The 20,832-nt window shown below is 36.4% G+C and overlaps 1 protein-coding gene across 9 annotated transcripts in view; it reads left to right on the forward strand.

Moving 5' to 3' along the window:
- LOC107226295 (collagen alpha chain CG42342) overlaps positions 1-20,832 on the forward strand; it is a 173,495-nt gene that overhangs the window by 133,149 nt on the left and 19,514 nt on the right. The window contains exons 2-12 of one of the 9 annotated variants that reach the window (XM_046746436.1): positions 4,572-4,651; positions 5,122-5,157; positions 5,542-5,577; positions 6,099-6,134; positions 8,221-8,256; positions 8,344-8,415; positions 10,587-10,661; positions 12,109-12,162; positions 13,586-13,765; positions 15,553-15,658; positions 18,636-18,724. In XM_046746436.1, the coding sequence (XP_046602392.1) occupies positions 4,572-4,651; positions 5,122-5,157; positions 5,542-5,577; positions 6,099-6,134; positions 8,221-8,256; positions 8,344-8,415; positions 10,587-10,661; positions 12,109-12,162; positions 13,586-13,765; positions 15,553-15,658; positions 18,636-18,724 (800 nt within the window). Of the gene's footprint in view, positions 1-4,571; positions 4,652-5,121; positions 5,158-5,541; positions 5,578-6,098; positions 6,135-8,220; positions 8,257-8,343; positions 8,416-10,574; positions 10,662-12,108; positions 12,163-13,585; positions 13,766-15,552; positions 15,659-18,635; positions 18,725-20,832 lie in introns of all 9 variants that reach the window. The other 8 variants (XM_046746444.1, XM_046746437.1, XM_046746441.1 and 5 more) reach the window with 8 other exon arrangements.

Genomic DNA, 20,832 nt, shown 5'->3' on the forward strand with positions numbered 1-20,832 from the left:
GCAAGCCATTTTATGGATTTAAGAGAAAAATCGAGCTTTCAATGACAAAAATACATGAACAAGTGAATGAAAAATACACAGAGTGTCGATTGTCAAGAAAATTTTATATATCGATAGTTCGTTTCAAATCCCTTTGGTATCGTTTAAAATCTATTGATTTTGTTCGATTTCACTCTGGGATGTCTCGGTTTGTTGAAAAGACTATTTTTAATAAATTGACTGAAACAGATCTTCTTTTTTTCTGTAATCAATTCCATATTGCGATTCTTTGAACAAATAGTCTTCTGAATAAAACGAGACATCGCAGAGTGATGTCGCACGAATCCAATAAAGTTCCTAACCAATCATTTCAAGCGATTTCAATGAAATATCATCGATATCTCAGCTTTCGTTTATGACTCTAATATTGTTTACTTCTGAATTTTTAACTCTTTGTCACGCATTATTGTGCTGAGCCAACTTCTGTAACAACATAGTATTCTGTGATTTATGGAGTGGCTGATTACGAATCTGAAATCAAATTTCAAATATGCAAAATGATGGATTCATTAGAACGGATGAAAACTTCAAATTCAATCAAATCCTGTCAAACAAAACTCTATGCGGTGACTTTTGAGTTCGCTGATTGGATTCGCCTTATTGAATTTTCGAAATTTGACTTCAGATTCGTGATCAGCTATCCCAAAATCTTATAATTTATGTAAAACATGTACATACGAGTACAGAGGTAACTTTCTCGGAAATGAATTATTCCTTCAGTTTTCACGATTTTCTTCAATCAATTTGTTTCTAACAACAACAATTTACATTACATCGCAATAATTACTCTCGAGTATTGAAAGAAGTATGTTTGACAAATTCTCTAAATATACAAAAAATTGATATAAAATAGGTGGTAAAAATATTGACAGACAAACCACTGTGACTCAAATGGTTAAAGAGATCTTCCTAGCTTACGATTACAATAAATCGATAAAATCTACTCGGTGACACAGAGTTGTAAAAAGTATCGATTTTTGTCCAGCGAATCTCCTCAACGTGCTCAATTCGTTTCATTCCGTCAGCGGTTTTGATTATGAATTTCATCGTATTCCGTGAACACGCGTAACGAAACTCCGCACGTATCCGCGGAATAACGAAGTCATGAAGCGAATCAGTGAGGCGTGAAGGTGCAGGGTAACAGGTAAATGTGCCGTGGCGCGGTGAAAACGAGCCAAGATTTAATTTATTCAGGGGTGTTTTGCTCTTTCATCCCTCTCGGAGAACTCACGCGGATCTCTCTCTCCCTCTCTCTCTCTCTCTCTTTCCCTCTGTTTCGCGTTACTTTTGCTCTCGTGGCGTTAATCGATTTCGACACCGATTCAATTCCGCAATTTGAAAACCGATTGAATTACATCTATCCGATTTAAGGCTCGGACGCACTGCATTTTTTTCACCCTCCGTTATACACATAGGTGGTAGAAAACTCAATTAAACGCAGCCACCCGCCAACTCAATCGCACCGAGACTGAATTAATCAGTTTTGCCTGTTGATCCGAATTCTCTATTCGTGAATATCTCTGCCACCTATCGCCAATTTTATATTATGGAAAATCCGCTGAAATAAGACGGTTTTTATACCGTTAAAGAAACGGACGTAATAAAACCACAATTGCGAGAAATTTTTGAACGGTGATACGTGAATTTATTCTTCGTTCACAAAATTCGATGCGGAATTAAAAAGTACACCAAAGCTTCCGAAGAGACGTTCGAATGATTGAAGCTTCGTTTTTCTTTCGAGTAGTTTCACGCCGTTTGCCCTAAGAAGTAATTTTAATGTAAAAAAGAAGGTATAAAGTGATCGAAATATATTTTTTCTTGAGTGAAAATTCCATCTATCCGATAAATGTTTAACAAGTTACCACTTTTTTTTATGATATATTAATTAAAACGCATTGATCGAAACATTCGGTTTGTTTTATTTTAAGTAGATTAATAACGTATAATTTGAATTCAATATGAATTAACGTTAAGTCTTAGTTACTAAAAAAGAATAATTTAGTTTTACCGGTACGTTATTCGATGAAATTTCTAAAAACTAATAAATAATAAAAATATACTGCTAGAATTTGGGTTATGTATATATTATGCATGCATTAATTCGCTTCCGAGTAAACCGAAAATTTTAGAACCAAGCAGCGTTATAAAATAAGGTAATAAATTTTTTCCCACGAGGTAAATATTATCCCTATGTATGAAAGTTTCGGCTCGACAAATATGGGCGCGGTATAATATTCTTCTGTCGTATCGTTTTCTTTAGAGCGATAAATTACCGAAGCTATTACATTTTGGGGGAGGATTCTTCCATGCTGGCTTTTCAACCTAAGTGGTATTAACAGGGATGCCAGACGGGGTCACGGGAACAAAAAAGGAAAAAAAAAAAAGTCACGGATGAAAAGGCGTGTGCAGCTCTTACGGGGTTCGTTGTATTCGAGGAAAAGTTATCAAACTCTCGTAAAATTGTTGAAAAAAAAAAAAACGAAAAAAAAAACGCTAATATGCGGCCGAACGTATGAGATATATCGGCTCGTAGAAAAGAAACGGTACTTCCGGTTCGACGGGGAGAAACCGGAAGTCAGCTGCCACCGCCGTGCTGCTCTAAGCGATAAATCCTGCCTGTCTTTTTCAATTCTTCTTCACCCAGGGGACAAATTTCCTTTCTAGTATTTATTTTTTTATTGGATTTGTCGTCGACCGTATCGTGACCCAGGCCATGGAACGTAACTGTTATATTCAACGAGTCAATTGTAAATCCAGGCAACCCGGAAAATCAAAGGCTTGTACCCCCGAGACAGCAAGGGTAGTGCTCCGAGGGGTGACTGAAACCCAAGGCACGGTACGAGGAGTGAACGCAACGTGCAACGGGCGGTTCTGAAAGACAGAACGCAAAGATGCCTGCGTCACTCGAGTACTCGCATTCAAAGTTCGGGGTTGCCTTGATTGATATGTCGGAAGAACAAGACTACGTACGCACGCTACCGAAATTTGCTAAACGCGCGAAAAATCTGTTCCGCGCGCAGAGGACGCCACCGGAAATCGAAGCGATCAAACTGAAAATCGGAGCGCCCGGCGCGAGGGATCATTCCAAAATTATCACTCGGCGCGACAGGTCGCTAAGCGGGACTCGGAGCAGCCGATACACTCGGTAACGTTTTTCTTTTTTTTTATTATTATTATTTTGTTTTTTTTTTTCTTTCCAGTGATTAACGGACTTCCGTTTGAGCCCGGAAAACTGGGTCGCGCAATTCGAGGATTGCAATTTTCACGAGTCTGATGCATTTCTTGTACCTACCCGTGTCACTTCCGTTGGATAAGTAAGAACTCAAATGTTCGACCTTTGTTTGCGTGCCTCGTTAAAATCGCGAGTCTTCCGGCTTGTACACGTTGCGAAAATTGCAACTGCTGCAGAAGGATCGGAAGGACGAGTCTGCAGTGAAACCGTTGATTGCGAGGCCGCTGATTAGAGGAATTACGAGTAACTTCCACGTTAGCTATATTCACGACCTCGGAATAATTCCCCCCCGCCGCCCCCTTATTTTCCAAGTCTCTCTTCACGCGAGAAGGACTCATCAAGGCTAATCTTATCTCCCTGGACGAAATTATTTTTCCCCCCGTCCCTGATTAACGTCAATGAAAATTAGCCACGTTTGCAAATATGTACAACGTACATGTGCCGAGTACAATATGGAAATTTACGGAAATTAGAATTTTACAGATCATTGAGATGAAAACCTCGAGAGGTTGGAATCTGCATCTTTAAATTAATTATGCATCTCGGATCGAAACAGGAATATAACGGCGATTTGGGGTAATTTCAACTTTTGTAATATATGCAACGACGTGAAATTCTTACGAATGTCTCTTGGCGATATGTTACGGTTACGTATGGAAAGAAGTTGTTCAAAGGGAAAACTTTTCAGATTCAATAAAGAACGAGAAATAGTTCGATACCTTCTTCCTTGAAACTCCCGATACCAACTTTCGTTTTTAGTAGCTTCGGTTACTTACCGGAAGTGCCAAGGAGAGTATGGAAAATTTTTACGTACAAAATATTCGTTCGAGTCTGGGCTTATTATTCTCATTTCTTTCAAATACATACGAAAACAGAATTTCTTTAATTTACCAGACATGCCAATCAAGTATGACGACAAAAATGTTTTGTAGATTCAAATAAACGTGATTTCACTAAATAAGACAAAATTGTTGCTCTCATTAATTTTTCACTCAAATCATGCGTCATATATTTAAATGAAAAAAATTTCTTTCACCGTGTTCTGTAAAGCAAACAAATCCTTTATCTATGTATATTTTTTTACAACACCCCCATAAAATTCTGACTCCCTTTATTTCTCTGACCAAGAATATTAAAAAAACATAGAAACATCATTCGACGGATTGTATTATAATCACTCTGTACGTTTGTTTATTCTTGTTTTTCAAACAACGAAGATCTTTATTAACACATTACCGATTTTAACCGCGATTGCCGCAGTTTACAAAAATTAACGCACGATTTCATTTTGTTATTCCAGGTCCGCCTGGTCCTCCGGGACCCCCGGGTAAGCGAGGGAAAAAGGGAAAGAAAGGTGACTCGGGGGATGCAGGTGCGCCGGTAAGTCATTTCTTACTAAATTCACTTTAGATTTAGATTAGAATACGTCCGTACCTGTAGAATTTAACATTTTAAGAATTAGTTATCTACTGGTAGAAGATATTAAAGATTCTTTTTTCATTGAAAACAATCATAATACCGTCAAATTCCGCGTCGGCGTGAATAAATAAGTTAATATTTAATTTCACCAATTTCTCGGAGTCACAATAAAATTCTATAATTATATCAGAGAACGGACGTTTTAAAACGATGAATTATTTCACTGAAGAGTTAGTAAGTTTTCTTTATTTACGAGTCATTTTTATACCTCTAAAGCTTTATGTCCATACATTTCATTGTTTGCTTGTTAAATTTTTTTTTTTTTTTTTATTTTTTTTTGTCGTTTTGCATTTCGTGAATGACGTAATTTTAATTAAATCTTAAGCCTCATTTAACGATGACTGTTTTTAATTGATCCCCCGTTCTTACAGGGAGTGACAGGACCGCCGGGCAAGAATGGTTTTCCGGTATATTATTTTTCTTTAATTTTCATTCATTTTTATCATTGATTTTCCAGTCATACATTTTTCTTATACCATTATTTTTATTTATTTAGTTACGTTTTTTTTTCAACTCTATTTTCTTGTCCTCAATCTCACGCATCGAACGCCACAATTTTAATCACGCAATATATCACTTCCGTTCAATTACACGAACTAAATCTGTGAAATGGGATACAAAGAAGAGAATTAAAATTGAAAAAGTATAAAAAGCAACAGAAATTTGCTTCCAAATATAGAAGTACGGTTTGAAAATCAACATTTGGCAGTGCAAGGGCACGGTTATTAATTGAGGAGAAACTTTTTACAAGTTGATTCGACCCTGTGATATTAATAATGGTGGAATTTCAGGGGAGCAAAGGCGACAAAGGAAACCGTGGCGATACGGTAAGAAACTATCCTCGAATAGTCGTTTAAAATTTTTACGGGTAAATTACACCCGACAGTTTGAAAGCAAGCGCCCGACTAATCAGTTTTTAGTATCAGCTACAGTAATTACACGAGTTTTATAGTGTGCAGCTATCACATTTATTGCCTACATTGTCATTACACATTTAACGTAATAATCTATATTTAATCGTATCGCAATCGCATGAAATTCTAATATATCTGGTGGAGGGCGGATCTTTTCATTTTTATAAGACAAAATTCATTACAGAAGAGAGAAAGGTTCCTGATTTTTCAAATCTAAATTTGCGATCTCTTTTCTACGGAAAAAAAATACAAAAAAAAACAATCCTCTATCTCTTGCGATAAATTGATAAAATGTTGAAAAAAACAAAGAAAAAATACATAAATAAATAAAAAACTTCCGGTCCAAGGTAAGTTGGCACAAATTGATGAGATGAAAATGCGTTCCTCTTTAATTCACGTGTGAAGTGACGGTTCCTTGCCTTGGTTTGTTCCAGGGTCTGAGCGGGCGCGCCGGTTTTCCCGGTTTTCCGGTTCGTTTATTGGTTAATTCCTTTATGTACTTATCCTTTACATTCGTTTCGTCATCGCAATCGTATTTTTACCCCTGTTTCCGGTCTCTTTAGTTTAACCTACTGATAACAATAATAGAGAATCTTCCCTGTCACTAATCTTGGTATCGTCGTTTATGGGAATCGGCATCAGTTATCTTTGTTTGAATAATAGAGATCGTAAGACATGTTCAATCACGTTGGAATTTAGTTTAAATATCATTTTTTTTTTTTTTTTCAAAATACACGTTGTGAGAAAAAATTTTATACCATCATACCAAGACAGTTTCGGGCTTTTCGGATCTCCTTTTCTTTCCGTGAAAATCAGAATTTGACGATATTTACGTACGGAATGAAAAAAGAAAAAAATAAAGAAAAAGAAACAACTAAAAGAAAATTTTTTAAATCGACTTCCAAAAATATCGCCAAGTCGAGGAACGATTATTCGTTCGTTTCTGTACAACGATTACGGTTTTCAAACGATCCTTACAGTACAATAAAATTAGTTTGACGAGGCTTGATCGCATTATTCAGATCTGAAATTTTTAAGCTAAAATTGGAAAATTCTCTCGTCCAAAATATAATTACAACGTGACGGAGTTTGTGCTTTCTCAATTTTTCATATTGACTCAGATAATATTATTATAATCCTTAAGTGCATCTAATGTTGAAACTTTCGTCGACATTCAGAAGTTACATACATAATACTCGTAATACGTTCTCTGAAATCTGTACAGTCTCAACTTCGCCGAAAGATTTATCTGGCAGATTGATATAATGGTGAAATTTTTCGCAAAAAAGGAAACAACTTTGGTCATAAAATATTTGAAAGTTTATTTTCTTTTGAATATTTTCTAACATTCTTAACGTTTTCCTTCGCGCAGTAAAACACTTATTGTCAGAAGTGGAAGAATGATTTGAAATTGATTGCCTGAATACAAAGATTCGATTTCAGTTTACAGGAATTATAATGTAAGTAATCTGGGTCTGGATGCTGCTAGAAGATCTTGACGAAGCTACTTTTTCTTCGGTGGAAGTGTCTTGCATTGCCAAAACTAACAGCGAACGATTTGTTTTGTTTTCCGTATATTGTTTGTTTGAGATATTAACCATAAACAGTAGAATATATTTATACAGTGACATTTTTACCGCTATGTATAAACAATTAACCTGTGAACGTGCAAGCTGCGAATATATGAAACTGTAATTGTGGGGTGACTCGTAACTTACATATTTTCGTAGAATTTTAACACGATTATTTGAAATGTATTTGGAAGCATCTTGATCTTTTTTTCGGGGGGAATCATATTGCTACTCTTTTTTGTACCTATAATTTCTTTGTTTCTTCATTTGTTGTTTCCATTTCTTTTCTTATATTAGTTATTCTACTTCTATACGCATTTAGAGTAAGAAAAAAGGGAAATTATCGGTTAAACCGTGCGGTGAAATGATGTTTTTTATTCTCAGAAAGAAAACTTGAAACAAGCACTGAGAAAAATTCAGTAAAACAGGTATCGTTAAAAAAAAACTGTTTGAAAATTGTTGGAATTATGAAAAACGAGGTACGCCTAACCATTTTGCGTTATTGTCGATTGTTTTTTGGTAATTTCAACGCAAAATCAGTTTGTTCTGTCTGCTCTACTTTTTTAGTCAAATAAGGCTTTAACATCAATTTATCGTTGCACAAGCGTTAAATTTTCGCAACAGTTGCAAGAAAATCTAGTAACAGTGATCGTAATGAGAAAGAATAGCAACGGATACCAGACTTTCTGGTTACAGCTAGAAAACTGATTTTCATTTTCAACCTAGAACTATATTTTTCGATTGTGGTAAAAAATGAAAATAGTCAAGAACTGAGCGGTAACCGGAACTAAAAATTTCTCTCGGTGTGTTGGTAAATTGGCTGCTTTGGTTTGCCGCACGATTCGACCGGATATTTGCCGAAAACCAATCACTGTTCTTATACTCACTCGATTTTTTCACCTCTTCTAAATCGCTTGCCGAAGCTTTACCATGTTCTTCCGGTACCCTGCGGCCAATTTCTAGTAACCGGATGTCGTTCTTACAGGGTCCCATTGGACTGGATGGGCCGAAAGGAGATCCGGTAAGACAGTCGTGGATTTAAATGGATAACGTATTTCTCCTTGTTTGCGAATAAATTTCATTAAGAGACGTTGCGATCTGGTTTCAGGGCAGACCTGGTGACAAGGGGCAGAAGGGAGACCTTGGCAATCCTGGCTTCGACGTCTTCTCGGCTGTAAAGGTATCTATCAACCCCGAGCCAACCCCTCCTTATTCTCTCCGCAATCCGCGCTCTAGATGAAAACTCGAAAACCTGATTCCAGCCAGACGAATAATAACGACGGAAATGAAGTTGTCCCTATTTCTCGGAGGGCGTTGTCATATCCATTTATGTATGTCTACCTCGCGTATTTCGCTCTCCTCTGTCGCAGTTTGCCATACGCGATATTACCACTTAAGGATGTATCGAGTGTACAGTCTCGGCAAAATAGTGACGAAACAAAGCGAGAGGATAACAAAGAGAGTTCGAACTGGATTCGAGGCCTGGAACGATATCTTTTTAACGCGGGATAAATTAATCGGGAATCAATCGTCGATTTCAATTAAGAATTATCAATTTATTTATAACCTTACGACCGTCGTCGCGTCGTCTGGTGAATTTTTTTTTAACACCAAAAACGTACCGTTCGATCAGTTTTCATTTACCAGATATGGCTCATTTTCTTCTTTTTTTTTCCATACAAATCAACTCTCTGTACTTTTTTTTATTAACCTCTCAATAAACGACAAAAATTTTGTGAACAGAAAATATGGTCAATAATCTTACTCTTTAATGCACAGCAAATCACGCAGAGTTATCAAAGATTCGTTATAATCAATTTCTCAAAAATCTGTTCGCTAACAAGATGAATCACGATCCACGCGAATTTGTAAAATAAGCATGAAAGAAAAAAAAAAAAAAACGGAATCGTGATATTATTATAAACTTTTTAAATAAAAATAAAAGAAAAAAATTTACATTTGTTCTTTCGAATCTCTGGTTTTCAATTTCTTTTCCCCGCGCGTAGAAAAACAATTCGTTTTACAAAATTGAATTCAATATTAACATCAGCTTGGTTGTTTGTTTTTTTTTTTCTTTTCTCTTTTCTCTTCACTTTTAGCTTTACTTCTATCGCAACTTTTCCGATCCCGCACATTTTTCACCGGACTGTACCCCGATACATTCTGAAACTCGAATAGAAGGATGTACACTCGCGTATGCATACGCATGGAAAGGTAATAATATCGGATGTACGATCATATTCGCAGCGGTATTATACGTGGCCTCTTGTATATAGTTAGGAGACTTTATACGCCGAGACACGCGACGCGAGTATAGATTCTACTTGTTATTCAAAGAGTATTCGATACGTATGTAACCAGCTTCAGGCTTCGTCCGATAAACTCGGTTTTCATTATTTTCAGAAAATATTCCTCCGCGCGATTTTCACACCCGATCCATCCGTAACACGTATAACCAAAGACTCGTTTGTCGTTCATTCCGAATACGAAGTTGTAAAAAAGGCGTTATTACAACCACCTTTTTCGTTTTTTCATATTTTTCGCTGCTTTTCTGGTGAAATTTGTTGAATCTTCGTCGCTTCAATGAAATTCGTAGTTTTCTAACTCGGTGTTCGAATAATACACAGTTTGGCGAATTTTTTCCAACGTCATCCTGGGCGATCCTCGACGTTTCAAATATGTTGAACCTTCTTTGTCGACAGTTTCTGAGAACTTTTTTTTCCTGCTAATCTTTGTCTCGTTCTTCTCTAGAAAGATTTCGTATCTCGTAATTTTACAAATTTTTTGCATAAACTGATGGTAAAAATTGTGCGGAGAATAATTTCACCGCGATTATTCTATCCCGAAAATTTTCCGCTGCTCGAACGAATTTTGATCAAAGCGTGTCAGTAAACTAATAACAATCCTGTAGGGAGATTTACTTTTATTTTTCATATCGAAAGCATATTTTTATACATCGTCAAAACAATACCCGCGATAACTGCTCTTGGTGAAAAATTTTTCGATTTTTAAAATTTTTTTATAAAATTTCCCTAAGGTCTGAGAAAAATATTCTGTAATGAAAATTTCATCAAAGTTAAGATTACGAAAAGTTTTTTATCAGAGATTGCGATCGGAAAAATATATGGCGAAAATTTTCTAATAAAAAACCAGATTTTCGAGTTATTCAGCAAAAACTTTTAGTAGAATTATTCAAACCACGGAGAATTGCGTTACCGTACGAATTTTTAAATTATGTGGCAATCACGAGAGTATCGTGAAATTAGAGCAGCAACTAAGTTGTTATTGATCGATGACGTGTGAAAGAAATAAGAAAATAAATACTCTTCCTGCCTACGGGTGAATGCACAGGGATTGGGGTTAAAGAGATCGGTGACGACGCTACGCGGAGGAACTCTTGGCTATGCAGAAATCGTCGCCCTGAAGGTAACCCCCGGGCCATCAAACCCCTGCAACTAGAAAAACCTACATTTTCATTCTAAAATTTGACATGCATTATAGACGTATCGATAGTGTATCTACTTTTCGTTCTCTGTTGAAACAACCAAAAAAAGAAAAAGGAGGGAGGAAAATCTCTGTCCTTTATTTCTGAATATATCTTATATCTCGTACTATTTTTTCTATGGTCCAGTCGAAACAGGTACGAATTAAAAATGTTCGGGATATATGGCTGCATTTTTGTGTGCAGAGGGGTTTTCGACCCTCAGGAACTCGAGTTTGAAATCATTTTTAAGCTGCATAGCCGGCGTTTCGAGAAAACAGCAAAATTTGATGTTTTTTGCGCTTTTCTTAAAAAAAACTTCTACCGACAGACGAAAATTCACCTGACCATCCGTAGAGAGCAAAAAATTCTACATCTCACGTGTAGGAAACGGAGTCGGATTAACAAATTAATAAAAACGAAACTAATTCACAAAAATTTTCCAGATGCCGTCGATGAGTAGAATTTCTTTTTTCTTGATTCGTTGATCCGCCTCCGTTTCCGACACACGATGACACAATTCGATGTAGAATTTTCCGCTCTACACGATGGTCAAGTAATTTATCGTCTGTCGATAAAATTTTTCGAAGCAAACGCAAAAGACGTCAAACTTTGCTGTTTTCTCGAAAAAACATGACTCGAAATTTGAGTTCCTGAGGGTCAAAAACCCCTCTACGCACAAAAATACAGTCATGTCCCAAATATTTTTAATTCAGACCCACTTTGACCGAACTTTTGTTATTGTAATATAATAATAACAATAACGACCAAGTTTCCCGCATTGTTCTTCTTCTTCTGGTTCTTGTGTTAATACAATTTATCCACAAATTTTTTTTCTCGGTAATACTCTTCCATTACAAGTCGTTACGTTGCGTTGTTCGGTGCTTTCGGTGTAGTGCTCTGCCACCTTCGTGTAAATGTTCTCCTGTATCGTCCTAATATGTTTTATACCCTCTCTGTGTACATAAAACGATAGCGAAAATGCCACGCTGCCATTTAACGCCGGATCCTCCTTGACGAGACCGAAATATAAAAACTAACGAAAAATCGAGGCAAAGTTAAAAATTCCCAGCGCGACATTTTCGCTCATTTAATTCTTACAATTTATTTTATCTCGATTGCATTTCAGTTGGTAATGGTTTTTATTACGAGTTTTACAGTCTCTAGGTATACGTATATTATATATATATATATGTATATATATTACATACATAATTCTGGGCATGCCGGAGTTGGATCTACCAATAATTTACTACACCCCTGTTATTTCCCCGTTGATCAATAAGCAATCCCTGCAAACAATTATCCCGTTACCCATTATTGTACATTCTCGTTTAATCCCACATCCCGATTTGGTTATTTGGTTATTACTTGTAGTTCACCTACTTCTAGGGACTTCAAGATCGAGGGATTAATATCTCGGCGGAGACCGTCATTCAGCTGAAAGTAAGTCACACTTGCTTTGCCCCTTCAGTCACGTCGTAATTTACCAAGATTTTTCACTGCCGAGTTTACAAACAGCAAACTAAAATCGTTGATTGAACCTGAAACTGAGAGAGATTCCTTTTCACCGAAAAAAATAAAAATAAATAAAAAAGTTCAACTACGTATCTTCTTCAATCTTGAAACTATCTCGTCTATAGCTTGTACCTACTTTGGCAATAAATATTGAAAACGGCAGCCGACAAATGTTCCGAACGCTATTCCGAAGAATGTTCGTCCATCTACTGCAAACGGGAAGGTTGATGCTGAAAGGGCAAAGACCGTTCGATCCTTTTTTCTATCCCATTCTCCGTACATGTCACGTGTGTAATAACACTCTTCTATGTTTTTTTATTCCCCCTCTATTTTACGGACACAATTCTTTCTCCCAATTCCATTTCCCGCATGATAAATGTTTGAACTTATCCGCGTACCTCTTTTTATACGATATGTGTACGCTTTAAAGAATGACTGCGCATGAATATGTCGTAATATATGCTGCTCTGGAATTCTGAACTTAATTAATGGAACGGTAAAATATTTGAAACTATGTAAAAACAAAATTTTTATTTATTTTTTTTTGTTTATTTTAGTTTTCTTCTTTTTATTTTCATTACTAATTTACATGATTATTTATATTTTTCTCTAGAAATGAAACGTAGCTAACGTAAAATAACTAGTTTTATATCCGCATGCGGGAGTAGAATAGAAAAATTCTCGGTTTCTGGTTACGATGATAAACAGGCGTGTTTTACGATCTCCTTTAATTTCCCTTCTCTCTGCTACATACAGCTTACGTTTATTCAATTCCATTCGAAACGTACTTTATTCTCACGGATACTCCATCAAACTTGTGTACACGTATTATTCAAATTTGAGATACATACTTGTTCGTTGATAGGACGTGTAATAAATACGTATGTAATACATGTGTGATATAACTTTGAAATAACAGCTTTAACAAACGTACAAAACACGTCCAACTTCTTTACGCTGTGATATTTTATCGACTCCTAACTCTCTCGGCATTCTAAATTCACCAATTCTTACACCGCTTTACAATAATTAATTTACAAATACGAGTATACGATGAGCGGTAAATTCCGATCATTAATTTTGACCTTAGAATCTAAAAACATTCTCAATTTCTATATACCTAACAAATGTTCTCTCTCTCTCTCTCTCTTTCTCTTGCAAAGATCAGCGAATATCATTCTAACCAGATGACAAAAAGGGGATCCATGATCTTGGCGCTTAAAATCGGGACGCGTAATCAATTTTAACTCAGAAATAACGGTTCGCGATATCACATTTTGCGAAAAATACAAGATCTTGAGTCCCCGATTATCACTCGAGCGTAAAACGCTGACAAATTAATGACGAACAGGGTGAGCCGGGTGAACCAGGACCACCAGGACCTCCGGGTCCTCCGGGATCGGAAGGAGTTCCAGGACACGATGGACGACAAGGAGTACCGGGCGAAGTTGGTCCTCCGGGTGAAAAGGGCGCGCAAGGACCCATAGGTCCCATCGGTCCCACAGGCCCACCAGGAGTTTCCGGACCAAAGGTGAGTTCCTAAAAACCATACGATCTTGCATCCTTGACGTAATTTCAAGTCTCAAAAGAAGCCTTGGCATCGTGTGAACAAAGAAGTTTTCAATTGAAAACAGAAATCGTTGGGAAAGATTTTTCTATTTAAATTCAGTGATTTCAACACATTGAACAAGTAAATGAAATTTTACTCCCTCAAGACGCTAATAAGGTGACACTTAATTTTCTAATAAATAACAAGCTTCGTTAATTGTAACCAAATCAAAGAAGAGTCAAAAAATAAGTGAAACTAGTCATACAGACCGCTTTAGAATTTGAAAAAAAAAAATTTACGTATTGCATAAAATAATTACAACTCAACAGAGGAATGTATAATTTCTAGTGATATTCTTAGATTCAGTTTAGTTTTAGACGCTGCCGATCATCATTATTTCGATTGAAAGAAATCGTCCGCTATTTCGTGGGAAAGTTTTTTTTCATGAATGTTCCGCCTCCCCGGACCGACTAAGCAATTAGAGTAAGAAGATTGGTTTAAAAATTCTTTATTTAGAAAAGCACTCGCCTCTTCTTGAGAAGCCTGGGGAGAATTAACCAAGTGCCGGTCAGCTCAGCTGCCTCTTTTTTACTCCTCATTTGGCCTCATCCACTCCACTTTGTTCATCCTCTCACTTTTTCTCTCTACTTATCTCTCTCTCTCTCTCTCTCATTGTTGATGCAGTATATAGTATTATTATGCAGAACTGCGCCCGGGGATTCGCTGCTAATGGCCAAACACGCTCACTAATTCAAGGCTCATAAATTTTTACCGTTATTACATGTAAGAGCTGAAATAATCTCGCTCTCAAGTCCTACACTGGGAGAAATTTCTAATTGCGATTACTCTGAGGTCCTTTATTATTTTCATCTCCTTACCGTAACCGAAAAAACATTGCACTAGGTACGAAATAAAAATAATTCATTTTGTAACTGTAACTAGGAAATTTCGTACCCGTCTATATTCTTTTTCACTATGGTCGCACGTAGTAATTTTTCTTGTGAATATTACGATAGTTTGATGTTGATGAAACAATGAATTCATGCCAATATTTTGTTTGACTGAGAAAATTAGGTGATTCAAATGACGGGCTTAATATTGAAATAAACTGAAATTCCAGTATTCGTGACTGTGATCGGAGTGAATGATTACTTGCGCCACATTCTTTTGCAGTTTCAATACTATTTAAACCGTGACCGTGGAAGAAATCAATTTTATTAGAATTTTCTGGTAATTTACAAATTAATATTTTTAATGGGGGTAAAAATGGATGTAAAAGTATCGTAAAATAGAGGGATTATAATACAGAATTTCCAAAAACGCGAGAATCCGTTTAATAGAATTTTCAAATGTAGATGGTCTAACTATAGAATGGTCAAAATCTAGAAATATCAAAGTACAGAAATACAAAACGTACAATTGTGAGAAAAAATAAAAACCTAGCGAAGCATCATTACTCCGACGATTCTGTACTTTGTTTATTCACACATGCTTTACGTTTCTAAATTTTGACTTTTCTATATTTTATAATACAGATATTCACCATCTTGAAAATTCGACACTGCGTCGCTCCCGTTGTCCAATCTCTCTGCGCTTCTGTTCTCCCTATTTTCTTGGATCGGAAAGCCGACAAAGAATAAAATGAAAGGGAATGAAAATCGAAGCGGAAAGAGGAAAATCTAATTACGGTTCCAATTAAAATTCATTCTCACGGGCCTCTCGATACCCGGTTAGCTAACCTTTCATTACTTCCCGATTCTCGTTCGCAGGGCGACAGAGGCGACAAGGGCGATCGGGGATTAACGACGAAGCTAAACGGCGATGAGTTCCCAACGGGCATCATCGAGGGTCCACCCGGCCCTCCCGGACCTCCCGGTGAGTAAATTTTCCGCCTTTTCATCACGCCGTAACGAAATAGACGCGGTTGTTTTCGGTTTGGGTATAAAAACCGAGAAACAAGCAGGGTCAATTTTATCACCGATTAATACACGAATTTCCCCGTCGTAATTATAAAGTAAAAGCTTTCTCTGTGAACATTTTCTGCACGTACGAATTGTCGGTCGGATAAATTTAATTCCTTTCGCGTACGAAATTGTTTTTACTTTTTCTTTGAGTGATAATTTCAACACTTTTCGGCAATATTTTTTTCTATTATTTTTCTTTCTTTCATAGTTGACGCAAAATACTTGCAGTAATTGTGTCTTGTTTTACGATCTATTGTAAAACTTGTAGGTTTTTTTCTTTTCCAAGTTAGCAGATTTTTAAGAAGTGATTTTTTTTTCTTTTTGTTTTATTTTTTTTTTTTTTCCTTAGTAACAACTTCCTTTTTGTCAAATATCTCCAAGATGCTCAATCTGAAACTACTCAAAATTTTATAATTTACACCACTTCTTAAACTCGTTGTACTCGTTGATTCATAAATTTGATAAATTCATTCGGATCAACGAAGTTTTTTCGATAAGACTTAATTAAATATTTTTCACTCGCTAGCAAAGATTAGCCAGTAAGTCGATTTCACTGTGATTGATTTTATTTATTTTTTTTTTGTTCAATTTTACCACGACACAACGAAGAGGCAAAAAATTCATTAACCGAATAAAAAGAAAAACGATGATCGTCATTTACAAAGATTCAATTCAAACACTTTGCACGCCGCAGATAAAATTTGTGACAAATAATTTTTGCAACAATTTCACCCCAAGACCAGAATTTTCTGTTTGTTTTAATTTTGAATTAAAAAATAAATAAAAAAATCCCAAACACGGGCCTATTTATATCCGTGTACCTAGAAATATATGTTCTAGATTTATCTAGGGTGGTTATATATCCGTTGATGTTTGAGAGAAATTTCACTCTTGACGTAGCTTGATAAATGCAGGAAGAAACAGAATCCTCTCAACTGATATACGTATATTATATACCTTACACATACTCCAACAACACGTGTACGTATGTGTATAAGAGACGAAAACGTAGAGACAGATGATAGATTATAAGGTATAAATAACCTGGCCTTAAGTCAGTCCATACACAGAGGAAGCTTTACGGGTCGCGTTTACGAGATGATAAACAAAGGTATACGCGTGGTAACCGTCTAGATCTACTCGTAGCTCCCTTTACTGGACAGGATTTAAGAGAAATCCGTGCAATCGTGCCATACCTATGTATATATATATATATATATATATATATATATATATATATAAATATATATGGTATACCTTCTTGTTTATAATACCCAACACTGTTGCGTAGACCATGCGAACCCAGGAGCGGGTCTCTCACGTATTCTTGCCAATTAGAACTTTGCCCAATTGTCCAAGTTCCAGATTGCATTTGTCCAAGTACAAGTAATACTGTAGCTAACGGTGATAGCGATATAGTAAAGTGGTAAAGTCTACTAATACGAATTTTCTCTTTTTTATACATATATATCTCCTTGTTTTTCTTCCCTCCTGATTTTTATTCATTTACCCATTGTATGTCAAAAAATTTCGTCTACAAACGCTTGCCGAAATCACCGAATCGCGGTAAGATTATAGAGATAATTTGTACGAGTGCGGTAGTTTCTCGTTATAAGATCGATTCCGCCGCGAAAGGTCTGATCGGTTATTGCGTGTCGAAATCTCGTTCAGTTATGGGGGGAGAATCGATTTCCCCTATATCCTCGTAACCGGCCTTATAACGAGGGACCACTTCACCCCTGAAATTTATTTCAAGTCCGGGATTCTTGTTGCCGAAAAGACGCTAAGCCGATGGGAGCAAAAGGCGTTTGGCAAACAGGTAACTTCGTAAAAATATGATGTATTATACGCCGTAGTGTAATTTCGTAGTGACATGTATTGTTGTTAGCTTTACTAGTTGGTGTTCGTTCGTTCTTCGCTGTTATCGCACACACGTATATTTTACTTAAAACACCACTCACTGAAACTCGGTAGAATTCCCGGTGGGAAAATAACGGGGGTAAATTCTGGTGGGAGATAATATAACAACGATCGTTTTGGTGAACTTTTCGATGGTTGGGGGAAAAAAACTACCTGCAGAGCAACGTCCCGAGGGATATGCAGGTTAACCTCCGTATAAAGCTTTCGATTAAACTGATATCGATCTATGCGTACAGCAACGCGTGTGTGTAATAAATACATCTTATATGTTACGAAAAATGTATAAAATCGTTCGGCCTAACCGCGAAGAGAGAAGATACTACGCCATCCTTTTTATACCCTCGTTGATTGCATGTGATTCGACCGTCGCGTGAGACTCGTAACAATCTTCGTCGAAGAAAAAATCTTTAGATTTCCTTTTGCGGGAAATTTTTCTTATCCCAACTTACGGAAAGTTCTAACGAATTGAAGATTCACAGAGAAAAGATCGTTGACGGAAACTTTATAAATAGGTATATACTTGCAATGTCAAGAGTTTTAACGAGAAAAATTTCCATACATATTTCATCGAATATCCATATTTATAATACGCAATATGTTTGAAATTCAATATCGTATGTATCATTGAAATATTAATCACTAGTCGATTAGTACAGTGAGCAAAGCATGGTTTTTATTTCTGTTTTTTTTTTTTTTTTTGTTCCTTTTTTTTCCCACACGCCCCGTCACTTTGAACACCGATGAAATATAAGATAGGGTAGAGAAAATGAGGGAGAAAAATAACAAGCTCGCGTTACGCGTGCAATAATACAGCCGTAACGAATAGCTGAGCGAACCTGACCGACGATAATGAATAATAGTGAAATTGTTGCACCCTTGAGTTAACGGTAATTTGTGGTATGATTAATGGGAGGCGATGAACCGAGAGAGGATCAAATAGTGATGTTTTTGATGTCCGTGGTACGCAGGGGCCCAAGGCGAGAAGGGAGAATTGGGCCCGACCGGGCCCCCCGGTCTACCCGGCGAGAAAGGCCCCCGTGGGAAACGCGGCAAGCGGGTAAGCTCCTCCAGGTCCTCCCGAAGGTCCTCCACGCCCTCCTCGAAGAGTATCTCGATTCTCCCGTTCCGTCTCCTTCTTATTTCCCCGGTGCTCGGCGCTTCGTGCGTCCTTGCACCGTCATCCTCGAGCAGTTTTTACCACCTCCGAAACCCCGGCTGACTGAGAATATCCCTCCCGACATCCTTACCACCGAGTAGTTTGAACCCCTGTTGGTAAATACCGCTCGAGAAAAATGCTGCATGGAAATAGAAACTGGAGAATGAAACGCTCGCACGTGGATTTTTATGCCTGTCGTGGATGAATTTTACGTGTGCATGACAATTTGAGCAGGTCGATTCGACGGAAATGATACTTCTCGCTGATTTTGTTGTCGGAAAATCATGCGTCGAGTGTTCGTGAAATTATTGTATTTCTCAACTGCGAAGATCTCTTTGAAAATACGGTAATATGAAATAATGAAAATTTTATAACTAATAAAAACTCGAGTACGATGAGCCATTTTATTCAGAAAACTGCAAATTCTGGAAAACTGAAACATTTTTTTTTTTTTTTTTGTCATTTCGGTATTGTTGGATATTTAAATTTTTCAACACCGCACCATTTATTGAACGTGATCGACGTATCGCGATATCAAATTTAATACTGAGAAAACAGAAAATCTGTTTCAGTTATAACATTGTGGAAAATCTAATTTTCTGAATAAAATTAATCATATTTTAAAGTGAAGTCGAAATAATATTACGAAATTTTCAAACATTTTTAAGCGGCTTGAAATCAAGCATCGATGTCTAAACTTTTGTTTATAATGCTAGTATTGTAAACGAGATGTTCACAGCTTCCGAATATAATAATTTGATAAATACTCAATGTTCGATTGTCTCGTCCCGAGACTAATAAAAAGCATCTATTTCAGACGAACCGATCTCTTTAGTAAGCTGTAATTGAGTGATCGAAGCGCGTATTTCGAGAGTTATGTAAATAATCAAGGAAAACTTTCGGTGTTTGAAACTTTTTTTTAATCATTACCAATGATTACCTTTTCACTTGTGAATCATTCCTCCTCACGGTCTTCCACTTCACACCATTCGAAGAAACTGGTTTTTGGCAACGATGGCAGAAACGCCAGGTTTTATCTCCGAAAAATAATAAAATTTGCAAATTAGTTTCATTCGTTTGAAGAAATATTATTTATACGTCGTTTGGAAAATTGTCGGTACCCGTTACTACCAAACTCGTTTAACAATAATTTCAAAATTATATATACAGTCTGAAATAATTAATCGTTTTTTATAACATCAAAAATCTAAATAAATGTAAAATTCTTACATTTGAAATATTTACGCTTAGTCTGGAATTTATACTGTACCAAATCCGTTGAGGTTACAGATTATTTTCTAATCTCAGCCGTGAACTGAAAATTGCATTGTTGAATTTTAGAATTTTCCGTAAAACTTTCAAACTCTCATTTTCTTTTCATCAAATTTTCAAAACTCGTGTCGACTTTACATAGAAATTTCAAATTCCGCGGCGCCGAATCAAAACAGCAACAATAACCGTAACCTTTTCTTCGGGTGTAATGAGAATTCATTTATTCGTAGATAAATCGCGATATCCTCAAAATTTCTCACCCTCTCGAATACCGCTGTCGGAGTAAATTACAGTTTACTTTAACTATAAAACAAAAAACAAGACATGCATGATGCTTTGAGTTGATGCGATAACCTCACGTATCATCTAAAACCCAATTTGAACGCGTTCGGTAATATAAAAAAGTGATGAAAATAATTTTCTGTAAAAGAAAAATAAAAAATCATAAAAAAAAAAAAAAAAAAAATTGGAATCTTTCCACATCGAGATTCTGAATTTTTTTTTTTTTTCCACTCAAATGTACGTTAAACGTCCTTATACTTGCTCTGAAATAATGTTACGACCGATTAAAGAAAATTTCAAAATGTTGGTGGCAGCAAATGGCACGTTTCCAAAAGAAAGAAAGAAAAATAAATAAATAATATAATTAATTTATCATTAACAGAGAAAACCAAAAAACACGGTATAAGACACACGAATCTCGGCTCAGAGGCTCACCGTTTTCACTTTCATTTAAA

Source organism: Neodiprion lecontei, chromosome 1, assembly GCF_021901455.1.
Source record: "Neodiprion lecontei isolate iyNeoLeco1 chromosome 1, iyNeoLeco1.1, whole genome shotgun sequence".
Classification (NCBI taxonomy): Eukaryota; Metazoa; Arthropoda; class Insecta; order Hymenoptera; family Diprionidae; genus Neodiprion; species Neodiprion lecontei.